Here is a 20,683-nt window from a genome sequence, read left to right as displayed (position 1 = left end):
TGCTATAAAGACACATGCACACGTGTGTTTATTGCGGCACTATTCAAATAGCAAAGACTTGGAACCAACCCAGATGTCCATCATTGATAGACTGGATTAAGAAAATGTGGCACATGTACACCATGGCATACTATGCAGCCATATAAAAGGATGAGTTTCTGTCCTTTGTAGGGACATGGATGCAGCTGGAAACCATCATTCTCAGCAAACTATCACAAGGACAGAAAATCAAACACTGCATGGTCTCACTCATAGGTGGGAATTGAACAATGAGAACACTTGGACACAGGACGGGGAACATGACACACCAGGGCCTGTTGTGGGGTAGGGGGAGGTGGGAGGGTTAGCATTAGGAGATCTACCTAATGTAAATGATGAATTAGCGGGTGCACCCATTAACTCATCGTGGCACCTGTATACATATGTACCAACCAATATGGCACATGTATACATATGTAACATGGCATATGTATACATACGTAACAAGCCTGCACCTTGTACACATGTACCCTAGAACTTAAAGTATAATAAAAAAATTTTAAAAAACATCCTGTGTGCTCCGCCCGTTCATCCTCGCCTCCCCCAATCACTGGAAGCCACTGATCTTTTTACTGTCTCTGTAGTTTTGCCTTTTCCAGAATGTCCTAGGGTTGGAATTCTGTAGGATGTAGCCTGTTCAGATTGGCTTCTTTCACTTAGCAATATATGTTGAAGGTTCCTCCATGTCTTTTCATGGCTTGATAGGTCATTTCTTTTTAGTGTTGAATAATAGTTCATCGTCTGATGTCCCACAGTTTCTTTATCCATCTACCCACTGAAGGACATCTTGATTACTTCCAAGTTTCGGCAGTTGTGAATAAAGTTCCTTAAACATCTGTGTGCACATTTTGCGTGGGCATAAGTTTTTAGCTCCTTTGGATAAATACCAAGGAGCACAATTGCCAGATCCTATGCTACGAATATGACTTGTTTTGTAAGAAACCATCAAACTGTCTCCCAATGTGGATGAACCACTTTATTCCCATCGGGAGCGAATGGGAGTTCCTGTTGCTCCACATCCTCGGCAGCATTTGGTGGTGTCGTTGTTTATTTTTGCCGTGCTACTAATAGGTATGCAGTGCTATCTCACTGATGTCTTCATTTGCATTCTCTGTGACATATGATGTGAAGCGTTTTTCCACATGTAGATTCACCCTCTGTAAATCTTTTGTGAAGTGTCTGTCCAGGTCTTCTGCCCATTTTTTAATCTTGTTCATTTTCTTGTTGAGTTTTTAAGTTTTTTGTGCATTTTGATGTTAACAGTCCTTTGTCAGATGTGTCTTTTGCAACTGTTTTCCATCAGTCAATGGCTTCTCATCTTGTTGACATTGCCTTTCACAAAGCAGTAGTTTTAAATGTTAATGAAGTTTTTTCGGATCTTGTCTTTAGTGTGGTGCCTAAGAAGTTATTGTCAGACCAAGGTCTTCTAGATTTTCTCCTCCGTTTTCTAGAACTTAAGGTTTTGCATTTTACACTTAGGTCCATGATCCATTTGGGGTTAATTTTTGTGAATGGTGGTGCGAGGTCTGCACTAGACGAATGTTCTGCCTGTGGATGTCGAGTGGTTTAGCAGCGCTTGTTGAAAAGATGCTTCTTTGCCCCACAGTCAACGTTGTCAATGATGTATGTGTGTACACCGAAATATGTATTACGGGTATTCTGGATACAAGTCCTTATCACGTGATTTACAAACATGCTCTCTCAGTGTACAGCTGGTTTTTCTGTTCTACCAGTGTCTTTTGAGAAGCAGAAGTAGAAATTTTTATAGTCCAATTTGTTAATTTTTTCCTGTTACGGATCTTGCTTTTGGTGTTGTACCTAAGAAATCTTTGCTTGGTCCAAGGTTCTAATAGTTTTCCTTTTATTCCTTTTATGTTTTACATTTGAACGTTCGAGTCTGTGATCTTTTTTGTGCTGATGTTTGTCATGGTGTGGGGTGTGCGTCCTGTGTGTATCTGCTGCAGCACCCACGTGTCTGGGCTCTTGTTGTGCTGGCTGCCCGTGCACATGGGTGTTGATCTCTGGAACGTGTGTTTTATTCCCTTGATTATTTGTCTGATTTGATGCTGACACTACAGTGTCTTGATCACTGTAACGTTATGGTAAGTCTTAAAGTAGGTACGGAACCTCCAGATTTGTTGTGGCTCTTCTAAATGTTTTGCATTTGTGTATGAATTTTAGAATCATCATTACAATTTTTCAAAAAGTCCTGTTGGTGTTTTTATTGGGATTGCATTGATTCTGTAAATTCACTCCAGGAGAATTTACCCATTCTACCAATGTTAAGTTTTGCAACCCACAAGCACAGACTATTTCTTTATGTAGGTCTTTAAAACATTCGCTTGGCAGTGTTTTGCAGTTTTCAGCATATGAGTCTTTGATGATCTTTTGTCAGATTAAGATACAAAAAATTAAATTACAGTCATGCCCCAGTCACCTTTCTTGTAGAGTGAGCTTTGATGGCTTATGTCTTTTAAGAAATGTTTCTGTTTCATGTAATTTATTAGTGTGAACTTTTTCATAATATTCCATTGTTACCTTTTTCCTGTTGATGGAACTTGTAATGATGTTGCCACTTTCATCCTGATGCTGGTAATTTGTATCTTTGCAACAGTGGATACCTCTGAGCCCTAATTGTCATCATTACTTGCTGAGACTCGAATCTGCACATTGCATAGTTTCATAGATGTGACACCAAAACACAATTTATGTAAAAACTGGCAAACTCTGAATTAGGTCTATTACCGCAGTCACACCAGCGTCCTAATGTAAACAATGCATGACCGTTAGGTAAGAGATGATCACCAGGGCTCCAGGGAAGGGCACACAGAAGCAAGTTGTAAGACATGATTATTTCACTTTAGGTACTTGTGGAAAGGAGAAAGCCATTAACCCTGTATTTTTATCTGCTTTTAGTGCTTGAGCTGTTTAGAACCTTTGTTTCATAGTGTTACATACATTATGGCTCTTGCAGGTTTTTAAATGTTCGTATTCCTTAGTTTTGAAAACTAACATGTGAGATTGGCTTAAAACCTTTGGATTGTGTTAGACTAGCAAAAGTTTTGACAGTTTACCCATTATTTGCAGGTTTCTTTAGCTTATTTAGTAATATAGTAATAGAATGTAACACATTTCACTGGCATTTTAATATTTTTGTTTTACCATTGATTTTTCTTCTCTTTATAGCTTTACCTTTAGTCCAAGTGGATGAAAAGGGAGAGAAAGTAAGGCCAAATCAGAATCGCTGCATAGTAATATTGCGTGAAATACCTGAATCTACCCCTGTGGAAGTAAGTAATTTCTCCTCTGAAGGTTACTTGGACGTTTTCCCAAAGGTCTTTGTTGGTTTTGATTTTTTTTTTTTACTTTTGTGGTTTTTTTTTGGGCTGTGTGTTTTTTAGACTGAATACTTACATTAACACTGTTTTCCCAGGATTTACACACACTGAGTTACAGAGTAGGAGGGGATGATTCCCAAACCTTTTGATCCCAGGACTCCTTATAATAAGATAGTGAAGGTTTATTCATTTCTATATTTAGAAATTAAAAATAACACATTTAAATATTTATTTAAAAATAAGATTAGTAAACCCACAAATCAAGAAAAAAGCACTTTTGTGATAACTTTTCAAAACAAGTATTTTTATGTCAAAGGGGCATCATGAAGAACTCCCTGAGCCACCAGAGTGGCCTGGTCCGAGCCCGCACAGCCCCCAGAGAACCGGGAGCCTGGTCCGAGCCAGCGCAGCCCCTCCCAGAGAACCGGGAGCCTGGTCCGAGCCAGCGCAGCCCCTCCCAGAGAACCGGGAGCCTGGTCCGAGCCAGCGCAGCCCCTCTCAGAGAACCGGGAACTTGTGCAGTCCTTTTTTTTTCTTTTTTTTTGAGACGGAGTCTTACTCTGTTGTCCGGGCTAGAGTGCAGTGGCGCGATCTCGGCTCACTTCAAGCCCCGCCTCCCGGGCTCAAGCGATTCTCCTGCCTCAGCCTCCCGAGTAGCTGGGATTACAGGCGCCTGCCACTGTGCCTGGCTAATTTTTGTATTTTTTAGTAGAGACAGGGTTTCACCCTCTTGGCCAGGCTGGTCTCGAACTCCTGACCTCATGATTCACCCGACTTGGGCAGTCATTTTAGGGAACCACAGTATCTGATAGCTTAAAAGTAATGAAAAGCTAGCTACTGTTACATGTTGCTATAAAATCTGCTGTTTATCCAGATGCCTAAACTGAGTTGCTCTGTGTAGTAAACACACTGATGGTTACACCTTGAAATCATGAAGCAAAGTCTTTGTATGAGGTGCTGGGAAACCTCAGAAAACGGACTCTGCCTGCTCTGGGGACTTGGAGGCCACAGGAAGCCTGGGTTTGTCGTTGGTCTCATCTCTCATGTGATTTCCGCCTCGTCATTCATGCTGCATCTTTCCACACACCTTCTCTGCAGAGGAAGTGGACATCGCTGCTCAGCCTTCCAAATTTAGCTTTTCAGTCCGAGTGGGTCAGTGTGTGTGAGAGTTTCTTAAGGAAAACTAGCATGTGACAAAGGTTAGGATTCCAACAAAGTTCTCTGCCTGGCGTGAGAAATTTTGTTACTCTCATGTAAGTATGGTCCTACTCTAGCAAGTTTTACCTTCTGTTCAACTCAGCCTCTCTTTACTAGTTCTGTATTGTAGTATGTGGAGAAAAAGAATTTCGGATTGTAATTTTTTCCTCCTATTTTTATTAAGGGTCTGAATATGAAGGAGCAGCATATTTCTTGCTTTTTTTTTTTTTTTTTTGAGACAGAGTCTTGCTCTGTCATCCAGGCTGGCATGCAGTGGCGCGATCTTGGCTGACTGCAACCTCTGCCTCCCGGGTTCAAGCGCTTCTCCTGCCTCAGCCTCCTGAGTAGCTGGGATTACGGCCTCCCAAAGTGCTGGGAGTACAGGTGTGAGACACTGTGCCCGGCTGAGGACCAGCATATTTCTTATTACTAATTTGGACATCTGTATTAACTTAAAGTAATATTTAAAACATAGATCCTAATTTTTAAGACTTGAAATGTTTGTGAAACTTTAACCAAGGAGAATTTTCTGCATTTAGCAGACATTGATTTTGGAGTATTTATATTATTCAAAACTGCTGACCTTATATCTGTTGTAAAACTTGAGCAATGAAGGCCGGGCGCGGTGGCTCAAGCCTGTAATCCCAGCACTTTGGGAGGCTGAGACGGGCGGATCACGAGGTCAGGAGATCGAGACCATCCTGGCTAACACGGTGAAACCCCGTCTCTACTAAAAAATACAAAAGATGAGCCGGGCGAGGTGGCGGGCGCCTGTAGTCCCAGCTACTCGGGAGGCTGAGGCAGGAGAATGGCGGGAACCCGGGAGGCGGAGCTTGCAGTGAGCTGGGCCACTGCGCTCCAGCCTGGGCGACAAAGCGAGATTCCGTCTCCAAAAAAAAAGGATTTTTCCCAGAGGCAGAGGAGTCAACCATTCTTGCCACTAGTAGACTGATGGTCTAGTGGCCTTAAAGTATTATTGTTTGATTTTAAAAGTCATAATCCTAATTTACCATTAGTCAAGTGTGACTTTTGCGTTGATGTGTTTTGTCTTTTAACCAGTAAGCATTTACCAGTGATGGGACAACAGCGTAGGCATTAGAATCCCTGGAATCCTTTTCTGTAGTTCGTTTGGTTGTCAAGTTCCTTTTGTACTTTTTGAAGTGTACCTGGCTAGAAATTTTTTATGGAATGGCCCTGTTTTTCCTTGTTGCTGTTTTTCTTCTGGTCTCTGGTATGAATATAGCCACTCTCGCGTTCCTTGATTGACATTAGTATGGTAGGTCTTTTCTATCCTCTTTTAACCCGTTTGTGTTTTCGTATTTAAAGTGGATTTCTTGTGAGCAGTGTGTAATTGTGTAATTGGGTCTTGCTTTTCTTCTCCAATCTGAACATTTCTGTCGTTTTTTTTTTTGAGATGACGTCTCACTCTGTTGCCAGGCTGGAGTGCTGTGGCGTGATCTCAGCTCACTGCAACCTCTGCTTCCTGGGTTCAAGTGATTCTCCTGCCTCAGCCTCCCAAGTAGCTCGGACTATAGGCGTGCGCCACCATGCCAAGCTACTGTTGTACTTTTAGTAGAGACAGAGTTTCACAATGTTGGCCAAGATGGTCTTGATCTTTTGACCTTGTGATCTATCTGCCTTGGCCTCCCAAAGTGCTGGGATTACAGGCGTGAACCTCCGCACCCGGCCCAATTTCTGTCTTTTAATTCAGAGCGTAGCCCATCTACATTTAAGAGGTTAATGATGTAATGATATGATTAAATTTAAATTCTTCACCTTGCTGTTTGTTTTCTGTTTGTCTCTTCTGTTCTTCATTTTCTTTCCCTTTTCCCTCCTTTTGTTTGGGATTAAATGTGTATTTTTATCTCCTTTTTTTGACTTATTAGGTATAACTCTTTCTGTTTTTTAGTTGTGCTTTAGGGCTTGCTTCTCCAGCCCGTGGGCCGCCTGCCGCCCAGGATGGCTTTGAATGCAGCTCAACACAAATGCGCCAACTTTCTTAAAACAATATGAGTTGTTTTTTTTTTAAAAAAGCTCATCAGCTGTCGTTGGTGTTAGTGTATTTTACGTGTGGCCCAAGACAGTTCTTCCACATCCAGTGTGGCCCAGGGAAGCCAAAAGATTGGACCCCTTTCTTTAGGGTTTTCAGCTGACCCTCTAACTGTGCTAGAGTCGGTGTAATTCACAGAGCAGCATACCTCTTGACCTTAGAGCCATGCTCTCCCATTTACAGCCATGCTCTCCCATTTACAGCCACGCTCTCCCATTTACAGCCACGCTCTCCCATTTATAGCCATGCTCTCCCATTCTCCACTTCTGGTCTGTGCTGTTGTCATACATTCTAATTCTACACAGTCATAAGCCTCCAATACATCGTTGTTGTGTTTGCTTTAAACAAGTCATTTTTAAAAAGATTAAAAATAAGAAAAACGTGTTTTATGTTTATTCAGTATTTACCATTTACAGTGCTGCTTATTCCTTTATGTAAATCTGGACTTTCCTTCTGCCTGGATATTCCTTTAGCATGTCTTGTACAGGTCTGCCGATGATGAATTTTTTTCAGCTTTAGTATGTTTGGGAAAATCTCATTTCACCTTTATTTATGAAAGGTATTTTTGCTGCATGTAGATTTCTGGATTGATGGGGTTTTTTCCTTTCTATGTTTTAAAGATATTCTCTCTTCTGGTATACATTTTCTGTGGTTTTTATCACCATCCTTCTCTGTGTAATAAGTCTTTCTCTAGCTGCTGTGAAGATTTTACTACTGGTTTTAAGCAAGTTGATTGCAATATACTTTGGTGTAGATTTCAAACTTCTTGTACCTGAAATTTATCGAGCCATTATTTTGTTAAATGTTTTCTTCTCCCTTTCGCCCTTTTCTTCAGAAAGTGTCTAGCCAGCTGTTTGTTTTATTTAGTGTAGTTTTAATTTCAGACACTGTATTTTTCATCTCCAGTGAAGTTTGATTTGGGTCTTTTAAAAAAATCTTCTGTGTATATTTAACATGCTCAGTCTTTACCTTTTATGGGATATGGAATATACATGCAGTAAACGTTTTATGTGTATTAAGTCTATCGTCTCTACTATCGTCTCTATCATTTCTAGGTCTAATCTTTTGCATTATAGGTCGTATTTTTCTGTTTCTTTGCATGCTTTGTGATTTTTGAGGAGATGCTTGGCGTTTTAAATTTTACTTTACTGAATATTTTTGTATTCTAATAAATATTCTTGAGCTTTGTTTTGAAATGCAGTTAAGTTACTTGGAGCCAACTTGTTAGGTGGAATCAGAGCAGCCTTTTCTCCAGGGCTCATTTTCCCCACGGCTGAAGCAGTGCCCTTCTGAGCACTGTCCCTGCTATCCTGTGGGTTTAGGAGAGTTTTCCACGGTGGCTAGTGGGAAAACAAACCATTCTTGTCTTGGTGAGCCTGCCCTAGGCTTGTTCCCTCTCGTCCTTCAGGCAGTTGTTTTCCAGGCTGGAGATGTGGGGAAGGCCATCTGCAGGCTTACCCTGTGGGCTCTGCGGCCCAGGCACTGAGGGCCACCAACCCCCGCCCTGCACCCCGTTCATGTCCCTCTCAGGGATCACACTCGTGTACATGCTGGGGTTCAGGGCCTGAAACCATTCTTCATGTATTTTGTCTTTGTTTTTTTAATTGAGTCATCTGGGAGAGTAAATCTAGACCATCATGGCCAGAAGCAGAAGTCCAAGCAAGGTTGTTTTTTGTTTTTTTTTTAGGTTGTGAAATTATCAGCCCAGAAAATGGTGTGATAGTTTTCACATTAATTTAGCTTAATGGTATCTTGAGAGTAGGGGAAGCTGTAAGCTGTTTTTCTCTGTGGCATTGTGATTCTGATTCTGGAAGCCCTGCTGAATCCTCATCCTTTTTGGAAGAGAAATTTACTAGGCATCATGGTATGTTAGTTTGTTTAAGGATAGTTCCTTCAGATAATGCATTTGTTAAAAAATTTTTGGTGAGGACAAAAAGTGGCATCGTTGAGAATTAATTTCTAACATCTCTATTTCCTGTAGGAAGTAGAAGCACTATTTAAAGGAGATAATTTACCAAAATTTATAAACTGTGAATTTGCATATAATGATAATTGGTTTATTACATTTGAAACAGAAGCTGATGCACAACAGGTAAGTTCTTTCCACCATCACCCTATGAATTGCATAGTTTACCAGTTTTTAGTATTAGTGCATGTTGGAACTAAACTTGGGCGTTGAGATTATTTGTGATAGTAAGTTTGAATGTAATCTGCAGAGGAAATCAAGTTGTAGAAACTTAAATGAGTGTATTTGTATGGACAATTTTTATAGCAATATAAAAAGCATGTGATTACTTTCTAAGGACAGCAAGCTAAGCAACCTAGGAAAATCAGTTTTGTTCTTCTGTCTAGGCAGAGAAAAGTTTTACTATTTGCAAAGTGTTTGGGGGGAAATTTGAACCTAATCTTCATCTCCCAGCAGACTTCATTGTATGTTGGAAGATGCTTTTAATGGTATTGAGAAGTAAGCTCTGTAAGGAGGTATAAGGAGTTAGTAGGTTTCCTGCCCTTAAGGGAAGGAAGCATCTTATTTGTGGGGAAACTAACACATGTATTATGAAGTATTAAATGGTATAAACAATATCTGGGGTTCAGAAAAGAAAACACAGAAACCTGAAAGATAGGTTTGAATTGGATGGAGGGGGAAAGGGCAACGGAAGATATAGTAACCATGTTTGTGGAGCTGAGCGTGAGCTCTGCCAGCCTGCATGGCGAATGTGATCGGGTGAGACTGAATCAGAGGTGCAGGGCCTTCACAGTTTTATAGGGGTTTAATGTAGAATTAGTGTGGAGAAGAACAAGGAGATATGTAAAGAATGTTATGAGCCTAATCCTTTTCCTTCCTGTCTGGTATTTCCTGAACTGCATACTTCTAATCTGAAATTGGGATTAATACTAGGAACTCAGTATTCATCATTTTCCACCAGGTCAAGGTTCTTAGCCAGTGGTCTTTGGGAGACTTCTATGGCATCTATTAATACTTACAAAATTGTGTACAAATCTTGTTTGTGAGAATTTGGGGTACACGTTCCATAGCTCTTATGAGGTTATTTTAAGGGATCTGTGACCCAGGGGGTGTCAAGAATCATTATTCTAAGTTCTGTTCACCATAATTTAATTATATATTTCCCTATTTGAGCTATTGAGTGAACTATTGGTGCCTCTTATTCATAAGGTTAATCAAATGGAATTTTGTACTTAATTTTGCCCTTAGGCTTACAAATACCTTCGAGAAGAAGTCAAAACTTTTCAAGGAAAACCAATTAAGGTAAGCAAGACCATTGGTTATTCTTTGTTTATTTGCAAATTGATGTTCTTAAGTATTCTAATAGAAACTTACATATTTTCAAACAGGCGCGGATAAAAGCAAAGGCAATAGCTATAAACACATTTTTGCCAAAGAATGGATTTAGACCCCTGGACGTGAACCTGTATGCCCAGCAGCGCTACGCGACATCGTTCTACTTCCCTCCTATGTACAGCCCCCAGCAGCAGTTCCCCCTGTACAGCCTGATCACCCCCCAGACGTGGTCAGCAACACACAGCTATCTTGACCCACCCCTGGTATGTCGTTTATTTTATTTTATTTTATTTTATTTTATTTTTTGAGACAGAGTCTCGCTCTGTTGCCCAGGCTGGAGTGCAGTGGTCAGATCTCAGCACACTGCAAGCTCCGCCTCCCGGGTTTACGCCATTCTCCTGCCTCAGCCTCCCGAGTAGCTGGGACTACAGGCACCCGCCACCTCGCCCGGCTAATTTTTTGTGTTTTTTAGTAGAGACGGGGTTTCACCAGGTTAGCCAGTATGGTCTCGATCCCCTGACCTCGTGATCCGCCCGTCTCGGCCTCCCAAAGTGCTGGGATTACAGGCTTGAGCCACCGCGCCTGGCCAGTATGTTGTTTCTTTACTAGGAATTTATGTTGTAGACACTATGCTAGATAATTTGAAGGATTAAAATCCTCATCTAATAGGAAACCAGGTATGTGTGCAGTCTGACATAGTAAAGTAGACCTTCAAATTATGTGGGGGATTTTAAATTTAGTTGAGAACAGAACTTATGCACAAAGAACTTTGGATTGCTGTGATCACAATCATTGCTCAGCCCCTCTCCCATCTTGTCATGCAGCTCTTAGCAAGATTCAGAGGGTGACAGGAGCTGTAGTGTACCTGGCGTCCCCTACACAGAGGACGATGCAAGGGGGATTAACTGAGGAGGAAGAAGTGTTTAATAGGCTTCTGACAGCAAGGCCAAGGAGCAGGCCTGCTCTTTCACCAGCCTTATTTTACTCACTTCTCACCAGCCTTAGAGTTGCTTGACATGATTAATTTTTGTGGATTTTGGCGTTTGTTAAGGCTGTGGTTGGAATTCATAAGTCTGTACTGGATGTAGACATTGTCTTTTTGTGTGCTGCTATAGATGCTTGAGAGATCAGGTGGGTCCTGGGTGGGAATTAGCATGAGTTTGGTGGCATTGGATGCACAAGAGTCAGCAGTAGACGGATGAGCACGTCCTTGAAGCTGAAGTCTAGTTGAGAAGTGAAGATGGGTTCATGGACTAGAGGTTTGCCTGAGGTAGCAATGCAGGTTAGTTGGAATTGGAGAGATTGAAGGGTAGTATACATAGAAGGTTATGGTCAGAAAGCAGAAATTGAGTTAGTAGCTTTGAAAAGAGTTCATGTCCAGGGTTTCACTGTGGACTAAGGGAAAGACTGGGTGGTCCTCGGGGTCGGATGGCTGGGAGCCAGGCACCCTGATGGGCAGGGACGTCACTGCTGACAGGCAGAAAAGGAGGGTAGGTTCAGAGCAGAGTGGACTCGAGAAAACAAATGCCTGTATACGAAAAGTGAAGATATGGGCACATCAAACAACTCAGGCTGGAAAAGTCAAAGATGCCAAGGAGACACGCGTACAGAATGTGTACAGAATGGTAGAACGAGACAGACAGGGCTTATCAGGGATTGTGTTGTTGTCTAGGTTGAGCTTTTTGGGTTAAGTACGAGTTTTTCAGAAGGAATCAAAAGAAGGAAGTTTCATGAACAGAAGATGGTTGTGGATTCATGGGTGTTGGAGCTGAAGCGTAGACCGGTGGCAGGGAGTTGGGGAGCGAGCTGGAAGTTTCCAGGCCTAACTGCGCAGGTGCTTAGCTGTCCTGAGGCTTGTGGGCTTTGGCCTAGTGCTTGTAGGAAGTTGTCTGAGGTTTCTAAGCAGAGAAATGAAACCATACTCCATTTATAAAATAGCTCCTAAGGCCGTGTGAATTGCAGGCAGGGACAGGGAGAGATTTTCAGAGGCCCCCTGTTCCCCTTGAGTCTGGAACCACTGCAGTAGAGGAACCTTTGGTAAAGTTACTTCTGTCTCTTTTCAGTAAGTCCTAATGGTAAGAAAGTTTCTGGTTTTTGAAGTAGTACATCTGTAAAAGTGTACCCACGGCTGAATACTTCCTTTTCCCAAAAGCATATCATGAGAGAGCCTCAGAGAGACTTTAGTGTGTAGGCTCTGGGTATTGAAGAATCATCGCTGCACGTGGCTTGCCATGCTTGTCCTTTTAGTTCTTCCTGCAGCAGTTGCTTCTCCCGTTTCTTTAATCATGGTTGACCCTCTTGGGGATCCTTGGGGTCCTGGGTCAGCTTATGGCCTTGACTCGTGTTGTCCGTTCAGATTGCGGTGTGTGCCAGCCAGCTGGTCCTGCTCTGAGTCTTGAAACTGGGGCTCTCCATCGCAGCCTTTTACTTGCTCTAAAATATGTGTGTCCCTTGTTCTGCAACTGAAGAGGTCGTGCTTATTAATCCAACAAGTAATAATAGGAAGTTATAGCATTAATAATCAAGTTTTTATATATGACCAATTTTATTTTTTATCTTGAGCAAATTTACTGGAATATCAGGGCTCTGTCTGTAAAATGACTTGCTTGAAATGAATAGTCTTCATTGCTCTCCCCGTGATTTACAGTCTCAGATCTAGGTCAGCATTCACAGCTCCTCCTGTGTGATGTATTTTTGTTTGTTTGTTTTTTGTTGAGATGGAGTCTTGCTCTGTCACCCAGGCTGGAATGCAGTGGCCTGATCTCGGCTCACTGCAATCTCTGCCTCCTGGGTTCACACCATTCTCCTGCCTCAGCCTCCTGAGTAGCTGGGACTACAGGCGCCGCCACCACACCCGGGTTATTTTTTGTATTTTTAGTAGAGATGGGGTTTCACCGTGTTAGCCAGGATGGTCTCGATCTCCTGACCAAGTGATCCGCCCGCCTCGGCCTCCCAAAGTGCTGGGGTTATAGGCGTGAGCCACCGCGCCCGGCCATGTGTGATGTATTTTTAAAGAGTCCATTCTTACAGCGTATAGAGTTTCTCAAGTAGCAAATTGGAGATTCTCACTTCCCTTTTGTATGATTTTATTTTGGTTCCAAGCTATCTCTAATATTCTTTTTCTGTTATATCTTCCAGTTAGCTCTAATTGAGAATTACTTGCTTTTTTCCTTTTCTTTCTCTCTTTCTCCAAACGAGGGGGGCTCCATGCCTATCTCTGTCACTTTAGTGACATTGAGGGTGTGGACTGTAAGGCCTTCAGGAACTAAGTGCCCTGCGTCAGGAGCATTAGGAGCAAAATGTCAGTGATTCAGAATGTATTGGAAACCATGGGTCCAGAAGCCAGAGAATTAGAGCGATTGATCTTGTTTTTTGTTTGTTTGTTTATTTTTTGTTTTTCTTTAAAGGAACTGTTTTTACGCTAAGTTTTATCTTACTTTTGTATGTGTCTCGATTTTAAAAATAGTTGGCCGATACTTAGAATTCTATGCTCAATATTTTTAACTGTTTAAGATCTTTTAGGGATTCTGTGGCCCTTTCTAATTTTCTTCTGGATCTTATGTTAGTATATTTGCATGCCATGTTTACCTTGTGACTTGGGGAATAATGAGGATATGAAAATACCCTGGTCTGCAGAGCAGGACTTGTGTCGAGATAAAGTAAAGGCGCTGTCAGGCTGTGTGTGGTTGGATCAAGCCGGGTGAGCAGCAGTAGGGTTAGTGCAGGTACAGGTGCTCCTGAGATTGAGAACATTGATGAGTTGTATTAAAGCCATCAGGAATCAAGACCTGTTGACTTCCTGCCAGCGATGGAGGTAATAACAGACTTGCATGCTAAAGGTTACAACACTTGTTGGAGCCCACCCACTCTTGACCACGTCTTTCCTCTCAGTGCCAGTTTCCACGTGTCAGTTCTCCTTGCTGGATTGTTGTAAGGATTGGCTGAAGGGATGCACAAAAGCTCCAGCCTACTTCTAAACAGCACCCATTGGCGATAAAATTGTAAAATACATGTCTCAACATGAGTCATGACTCTGACAACATCAAGAAATGCCGTCAGTTTCTACAGATTTGTTGGTATTAATGAAATTGAAGTCTGTTTTATGGTTTCTTTACTTGTCTGTTTTCAAATGAATCTAGGTAACTCCATTTCCAAATACTGGATTTATAAATGGGTTTACGTCTCCAACGTTCAAGCCTGCGGCGTCTCCTCTGACTTCTCTCAGACAGTATCCTCCTCGAAGCAGGCAAGTTCCGGGGTGGTCCTAGTGCTTTTGGTCTTTACGCTACTGCCCTTCCGGAGCTGGGATGAGGGAGCTTTGATCACTAATCCTGCTCCTCGCAGACAAAGCCACCTGAAGCACACAGCTGCATTCTATAAAGACTAAGCACTACCATCTGGTGTGGGTGCCTGCCTCAGATTCTCTGAGAGGAGGCTCTGGGGCAACTTGTACACATCACATGTGCCTGATTTTAATTTGGGCCTGGACTGAAAAACAGCAGAATCGTGGCACATTGTTAATAGATTTGTGTTATCCTATGCGTTAGGAGTTAACCATTCCAAATCCTATTTTTATATTTTATTAAATAGAAAGCAGATTTCAGCTTAGCTATTCCCTATCAGTATGCATGTTATGTGATGCCTTGATCGTTTTATAATTGAACACATAAAACCATTTTTGTTTACAGGAATCCTAGTAAATCTCATCTGCGGCATGCAATTCCTAGTGCGGAGAGAGGACCTGGGTTATTAGAAAGTCCTTCAATATTTAACTTCACTGCAGATCGATTAATTAATGGTGTCCGGAGTCCACAAACAAGGCAAGCAGGTCAAACTAGAACACGGATACAAAACCCTTCAGCATATGCCAAGAGAGAGGCTGGGCCTGGGCGCGTGGAGCCAGGCAGTCTTGAATCCTCTCCTGGTTTAGGGAGGGGGAGGTGAGTTGTTGAGCAGCTACTGTGTACCATCATAAACTACTAATATTTTAAAAATTCTTTAATTTAGGTCTGTTTTGTAATTGTCTTTATGTCACAGAAAATCTGATTGAAGGCTATAAACATAAAGTGTTTTATATAATTGCTGAGACTTAAATGGCTTCATCTTTTTTGGAATATGAAATGGTTCAGTGAGAACTGTAGATGTTCTAGATCATTATCTGATGAGAACTGTAGATGTTTTAGATCATTATCTGATGAGAACTGTAGATATTTTAGATCATTATCTGTAGAAACATTGGAGCTCAGCAGTCATAGACTCTATCCCATGTGCCTGCAGTCTCCTCTTGGCAGCGTCCCTGGCTCACCAGGCCCCTCTGTGAGAGCGGTGTCCAGGCTCTGCCCCATGGCTGCTGGCCTGGTGCCCTCCAGTGGGGTGTGCACCAGGCACTGCAGGTGGAGCCTGGAGCAGGTAACCAGGCAGATCAGGACTGAAGTCTGATCTCACTGGAGGGTTGAGACTAGCCAGGATGGTTCGTGGTTGTGCTTCCTGCCCACTGTTTTTGGTTTTAATATTTTTTTGGCATCAGTCCTGTAGTTGATTTTTTGTTTGTTTTTAAGACAGGGTCTTGCTCTGTTGCCCAGGCTGGGGTACAGTGGCATGATCATGGCTCACTGCAGCCTTGAACTCCTGGGTTCAAGCAATCCTGTTGCCTCAGCATGCTGAGTAGCTAGGACTTCAGTGCACACCACCATGCCTGGCTAGGTTTTAAATTTTTGGTAGAGACAGGATCTCGCTGTGTTGCCCAGGCTGGTCTTGAACTCCTGGCCTAGAGCCATCCTCCGGCCTCAGCCTTCCATAGTGCTGGGATTACAGTCGTGAGCCACTGCACCCGCCCATTGTTGATAAGGCCAGTATTTGCCTTGATAAGGACCGTCAGGATTTCCCTTTCATAAGTGACAAACAAGTGACTTGAATTCCTGAGCTTTTTCTGAGTTTTCTGTACACAAAATGTACAGCACTGTGCCTCATGTACAGACCCCTCTTCCTGTTGACCCCGTGCACACGCTCTGTGCAGTGAGAATTCAACATGAAGAGGCATCAGAAGCATCTCATTCCTGCCCATAATGATTAAATGAGCACATAGGAGTTGCTGCAGGGATTGTGCAGTGGCATTGGAAGGCACCATGGTCTGGGAGAGCTGGCACTGGGCTGTCTCACAGGAAACATGGCGTCAGGCTGCTCCACAGGCCTTGGAGATGCAAAGCCGAAAGGGGCCCACTGTGTCATGTAGAGTCGCTGACTTCAGGGAGCAGTTGCTAGCCCTGGGTCTCAGTTTGGGGTTCTTAAGGCCCAGAAGCTTGGAGGGAGGAGGGCTGCAGAGCTGGGGCTCAGACTTGGGACAGAGCCCCACTCATCAAGGCCACGTGGCTCCCTGTGAGGGGTATCAGTTGTGGGCATGGTGTGGAAGGAGGCAGATTGGATGGACAAGACCCCGGCCTCAGCCTCCTGTGCCCTTCAGTGTGCCCTGTTCATATGAGCGTCACAAGAAGCTTCCTGGCAAATGAAAGTGGGGCTAGCTGAATTCCAGCTCCCTCACACAGTGTATACAGGTGGCTTTGAAGCTGAGAGTCCAGCGCTTGCTAATGAGTGTGTTCTGCCCAGGATACCCTTCAACAGTACTTGAACTTGCAAATGCTGCAGTGGTAACAAGTTTATGCTTTTGCCTAACAGATGCAGATTTTGCACCAATGGAGACCCTCTGTCTCCCCACCAAGGGAGGACAACTGTCCTCCCACCTGAAACCTGAGCACTGCAGCAGGGAGTGGTTTAGGAAGCGTACACCAGCATGGGCACAATGGGCGGGGAAAGTGCATGCAGCTCCTGCAGCCTGTTTCTGCAACCGGTCCTGAAGCCAGAGCTGACCTTCATAACCTCCTCCTTCCCTCTGTATTGAGAAAGAGCTTGTTCTGTTTCGCAGGGAGTGCTCCAGGCCTTGCTTGCCCTGAGAACCTGATCCACAGCAGCCATGCCTCCACCTCCTCTTTTTGGGAGGGTTTGTTTTGTTTCCATTAACTTTCTCTATTGGGCCAAAGTGCTACGATACCCTGGAGAACCCCTTACCGGAGTCCAGACACACGTCCCTACCCTTGCATGGCGGCCATGGCAGGGCACAGCCCAGCCGGGTTGAATGGCATGAGGAGCCCCAGGTGCCAGGTGGCTGCCTTGGCGGAGCTACTGTTAGGGTTATTTGGGGGAGCACACCTCTTCAGGGTCTCTTCACACCACCGCATTCAGAGTCACGGGTGTCACAGTGGTGTTTCTGTGGTGTGGGACCACCCTGGGTCCCTTGCTACCCCTTGTGAGCTGGAACCCGCCATGGCCCTGTCGGTGAGCCTTGGCGCGGCCAGCCTGCTCTCTGCATGATGGGCACTGACATGTTCTGCAGCTGCAGGTGGGCTTCTGGGTCTGACACGGGTTACGTGGAGCCCAGTGAGCGTGTAGGGAGTGTTGACTGGGCCCACTGATGGTGACTGGGATGGGACTCCATGGCAGGCAGGTCTGTGTCCTGGACACCACTGTGTTCCAAGGGATGGGTGCCCCTGTGTCCCAGCCAGTAGTGACGAGCAGGCTGCCCTTGGCGGGGGGATGCCCTGTGCCGAGCCCTGCAGGATGTCCTCCTCCCTCACTCAGGGCAGTGCCTCTGGGCAAGCAGGTGCTGGCACCATCCATCTCACACCCCTCCCAGGTCCCCGGGGCCAGTTGAGTCCTGTCCCACTCCGGACTCTCATCCGGTTGCATTCCTAGCTCTGCTCATGAGCCATCGTAGCCCCACCTTTCCACCAGTTCTGAATCGTGGCACTGCAGAGTGGACGTTCAGCTCCCTGGATTTCGGGAGCACCGCCTATTAGGGAGTGGTGCCGAGCCAGGTGTGTGTTGGGATGGCTGTCCATGATGTAGGCCCAGAACCCTGTCTCCCTGTGAGGCCCCAGGCAGAGATCCGGGACAAGGAGCACCAAGCCCCCTGTTCTTGCAGGAGGGTGGGTTGTCAGGACTCGTGCCCCACCTGTGGCTCAGTACTCACCCATGTCCCATAGTCTGGCTTGCAGTCTCCGCAAGGCCCCAGGAGAAAGCCAGGAGCTATTTCCAGGAAGTTTTCTGTAGGAGATAATAGGGATTTGCTGCAGAATCCTAAAGGTTTGTGCCATCCCTCCCTTAGAGGGGCTGGCCCATGGTTCCACGGAGTGTTCCAACGTTAGGCCATCTTAGGCAAGACTACTTTTTGGTTTTCTCTGAATGAAGGAATTAGTCAACACTATGTCTTAACTCCTTTCTAGGTTGTGTAATGCAAGGCTCTTGGGGGAGTCTTTGCATTCCATTAAATTATAAATTGAGATTCATGTGTGTCATGTGACTTGTTAGACCACAGAAGCCTGTCCAAGGAAATGGGAGTGTCTTGGCCATCCTAGTGTCCCAGGTCTCTACGTGAAGTCACCACTTAATCAGTGTGTGTCTTGTGGTTATCTGCTGAGTGTGTGGCATGGCCTTACTGCCTGCAGGGGCTCCAGATCGTGGTTCCTGAGGCTGGCAGGCGAGGACAGGAAGTCTTTGGGGCACAGAGGTCCTTGTGTGTTTTTTGTGGGAAGAGGTCCGCCATTGAGGCAGTAGTGGAGGAAGCTGAGAGGGCAGAGGAAGGAATGGGACGGAGTATTTGAGATCTTTTAAGTCTGATGTAAAGCAAATCTGCACCGGGAAGATTCTCACCACCATTTTTTTTTTTTTTTTTTTTTTTGAGGCGGAGTCTCGCTCTGTCGCCTGGACTGGAGTGAAGTGGCCAGATCTCAGCTCACTGCAAGCTCCGCCTCCCGGGTTTACGCCATTCTCCTGCCTCAGCCTCCGGAGTAGCTGGGACTACAGGCGCCCGCCACCTCGCCCGGCTAGTTTTTTTTTGTATTTTTAGTAGAGACGGGGTTTCACCGTGTTAGCCAGGATGGTCTCGATCTCCTGACCTCGTGATCCGCCTGTCTCGGCCTCCCAAAGTGCTGGGATTACAGGCTTGAGCCACCGCGCCCGGCCTTCTCACCACCATTTTAAACAACTCACTGATGGAGCTCAGTCTCAGATTTTATGTGTCTTGTCATTTCGACCCAGGGGATCTTCAGTACCGACTTCTCAACAGACCTCCCAAGGAGGCACCAGGGAGGTGGTTTTAGTCACTGTTTTCTTCCTTTCTCTGTCACTTGCCTGGACTTCCGCGTCAGTCCCTTGCTGTAAACTTTGTGTTGCTCTGCGTATGCTTCTTAGAGTTGGGATTCTAGAATTGAAAGTCATCTTTGAAAGGTTTTAAAGTGATGAAGACTGAGTTGATGTGTACTTTGCTTATGTGAGTGCAAACGTGCTCAACAATAAATTCTCCAAGTGGGAAAAAAATAACAGTCTTTCACTTTCCACTCCTAGGAAGAATTCCTTTGGCTACCGGAAGAAAAGGGAGGAGAAGTTTACAGTGAGTACATAAAGCATATGCCTCTTGACATTTAAATCTAATTTATACCAAACCTGAGATTTAATTAAATGGATTAAGGTTAAGACACAAAAATGAGCATTTCAAAAGACTTGTAACCTGAAATCCGCTAAGTAATAACTGACACCCTGGCTGGCCTAGGAGGAAGCAATTGTAGAGGTTTTGGAAATAGCCATGTGCTGCACGGGACTCCATCGTGCACAGGCGTGTGTGCTGTGGCATAGGCATGGCCAGGAGCTTGCTGTCGCACGCACTGCAGCCTGCACACGGGTGTGCACGTGAGCTCTTCTGTGTGGCAGCTGTACTGAAGAGTCTGAAATGACTAAGCCATTCATTTCAACGAGCAGAGTAAGCGTCTTCCACAGAGCAATTTGTTTGTTGGTGTTTTTCCTTCAAAACTTTAGAATACTCTCCTGCTGTGTAGAAAGCATTATCTCCTTCTGCTGTAAGTTACTGGCAGGACAGACCCAAACATAAGTGATAGGTTTTTGTGGCGGTAAGTACATGAGACATGGTGATTTTTCTTGGGTTGATTAAACAGTTTCTCCTGTGGAAAATGTTTGTGCTGGTCTTTAGTGGAGGTTGGCATGGACTTCTCCACAGCCAGTGGTGGGACGGCACGGTGGCAGTTAGTACCCATGAACCAGTGGTGGGACGGCACGGTGGCAGTTAGCAGTACCCACAAAGATGGGAGGGACGCCTCCACGGGCTTGCCGATGTGGAATTCCGTACAAGGAGTGCTGGAGAAGACCTGGACAAATCCTGGCCCAGCCCCTCCAGCCATCACACAGGTGCTTTCTCATCACAAAAGATGCAATCTCTGTTTAGAACTCAGAAATTCTGCCTTTCATAAGGTCGGCTTAGTCTAGTTTTTGTTTAACTAGTTGATAAGGCAGTTTTTATCGGTTAGTTCCATTTGGAATTAGTGAATTCCTGTAACCATTTGGACTAACAAGGCAAGCATTTCAACGTGGGGCACTGCTGTGCCTGCTGTGATGGTTCCCCCCCATTTCTGTTCCGTTACGTTTTGCCGTGCTTTCCTGATGCGTGTTTTCATGACTGTGACCTGCTTAGAAGCTTCGGCTTGTGGCCCAGTGTTGTACTGATTACAGAGCGTACGCCCAATTTACGTACTTGCTCTCAGGACCTCAGAAAGGTCCAGATTCTTTTTCTGTAAGAGTGTGTGAGCCTCGGGCCTAACCACGCCCATGGGACCTGAGCAGTACTCAGACCTCACCCAGGGGCGGGGCGCTCAGATCCTAGAGAATTTTAACACTGCCTTCCAAGTCAAGTCCCAT

At 44.6% G+C, this 20,683-nt stretch overlaps 1 protein-coding gene across 1 annotated transcript in view; it reads left to right on the top strand.

Annotated features, from left to right (window-relative positions):
- Positions 1-20,683, top strand: part of LARP4B (La ribonucleoprotein domain family, member 4B) — a 99,065-nt gene that overhangs the window by 67,253 nt on the left and 11,129 nt on the right. The window contains exons 9-15 of the mRNA XM_011942284.1: positions 3,226-3,329; positions 8,606-8,716; positions 9,839-9,892; positions 9,979-10,188; positions 14,065-14,171; positions 14,614-14,865; positions 19,322-19,367. Of these exons, the coding sequence (XP_011797674.1) occupies positions 3,226-3,329; positions 8,606-8,716; positions 9,839-9,892; positions 9,979-10,188; positions 14,065-14,171; positions 14,614-14,865; positions 19,322-19,367 (884 nt within the window). The remainder of the gene's footprint in view (positions 1-3,225; positions 3,330-8,605; positions 8,717-9,838; positions 9,893-9,978; positions 10,189-14,064; positions 14,172-14,613; positions 14,866-19,321; positions 19,368-20,683) is intronic.

Source organism: Colobus angolensis, unplaced genomic scaffold (assembly GCF_000951035.1).
Source record: "Colobus angolensis palliatus isolate OR3802 unplaced genomic scaffold, Cang.pa_1.0 Scaffold209, whole genome shotgun sequence".
Classification (NCBI taxonomy): domain Eukaryota; kingdom Metazoa; phylum Chordata; class Mammalia; order Primates; family Cercopithecidae; genus Colobus; species Colobus angolensis.
Note: the sequence above shows the minus strand (reverse complement) of the source record. Positions and strands in the feature narration are given on the sequence as shown.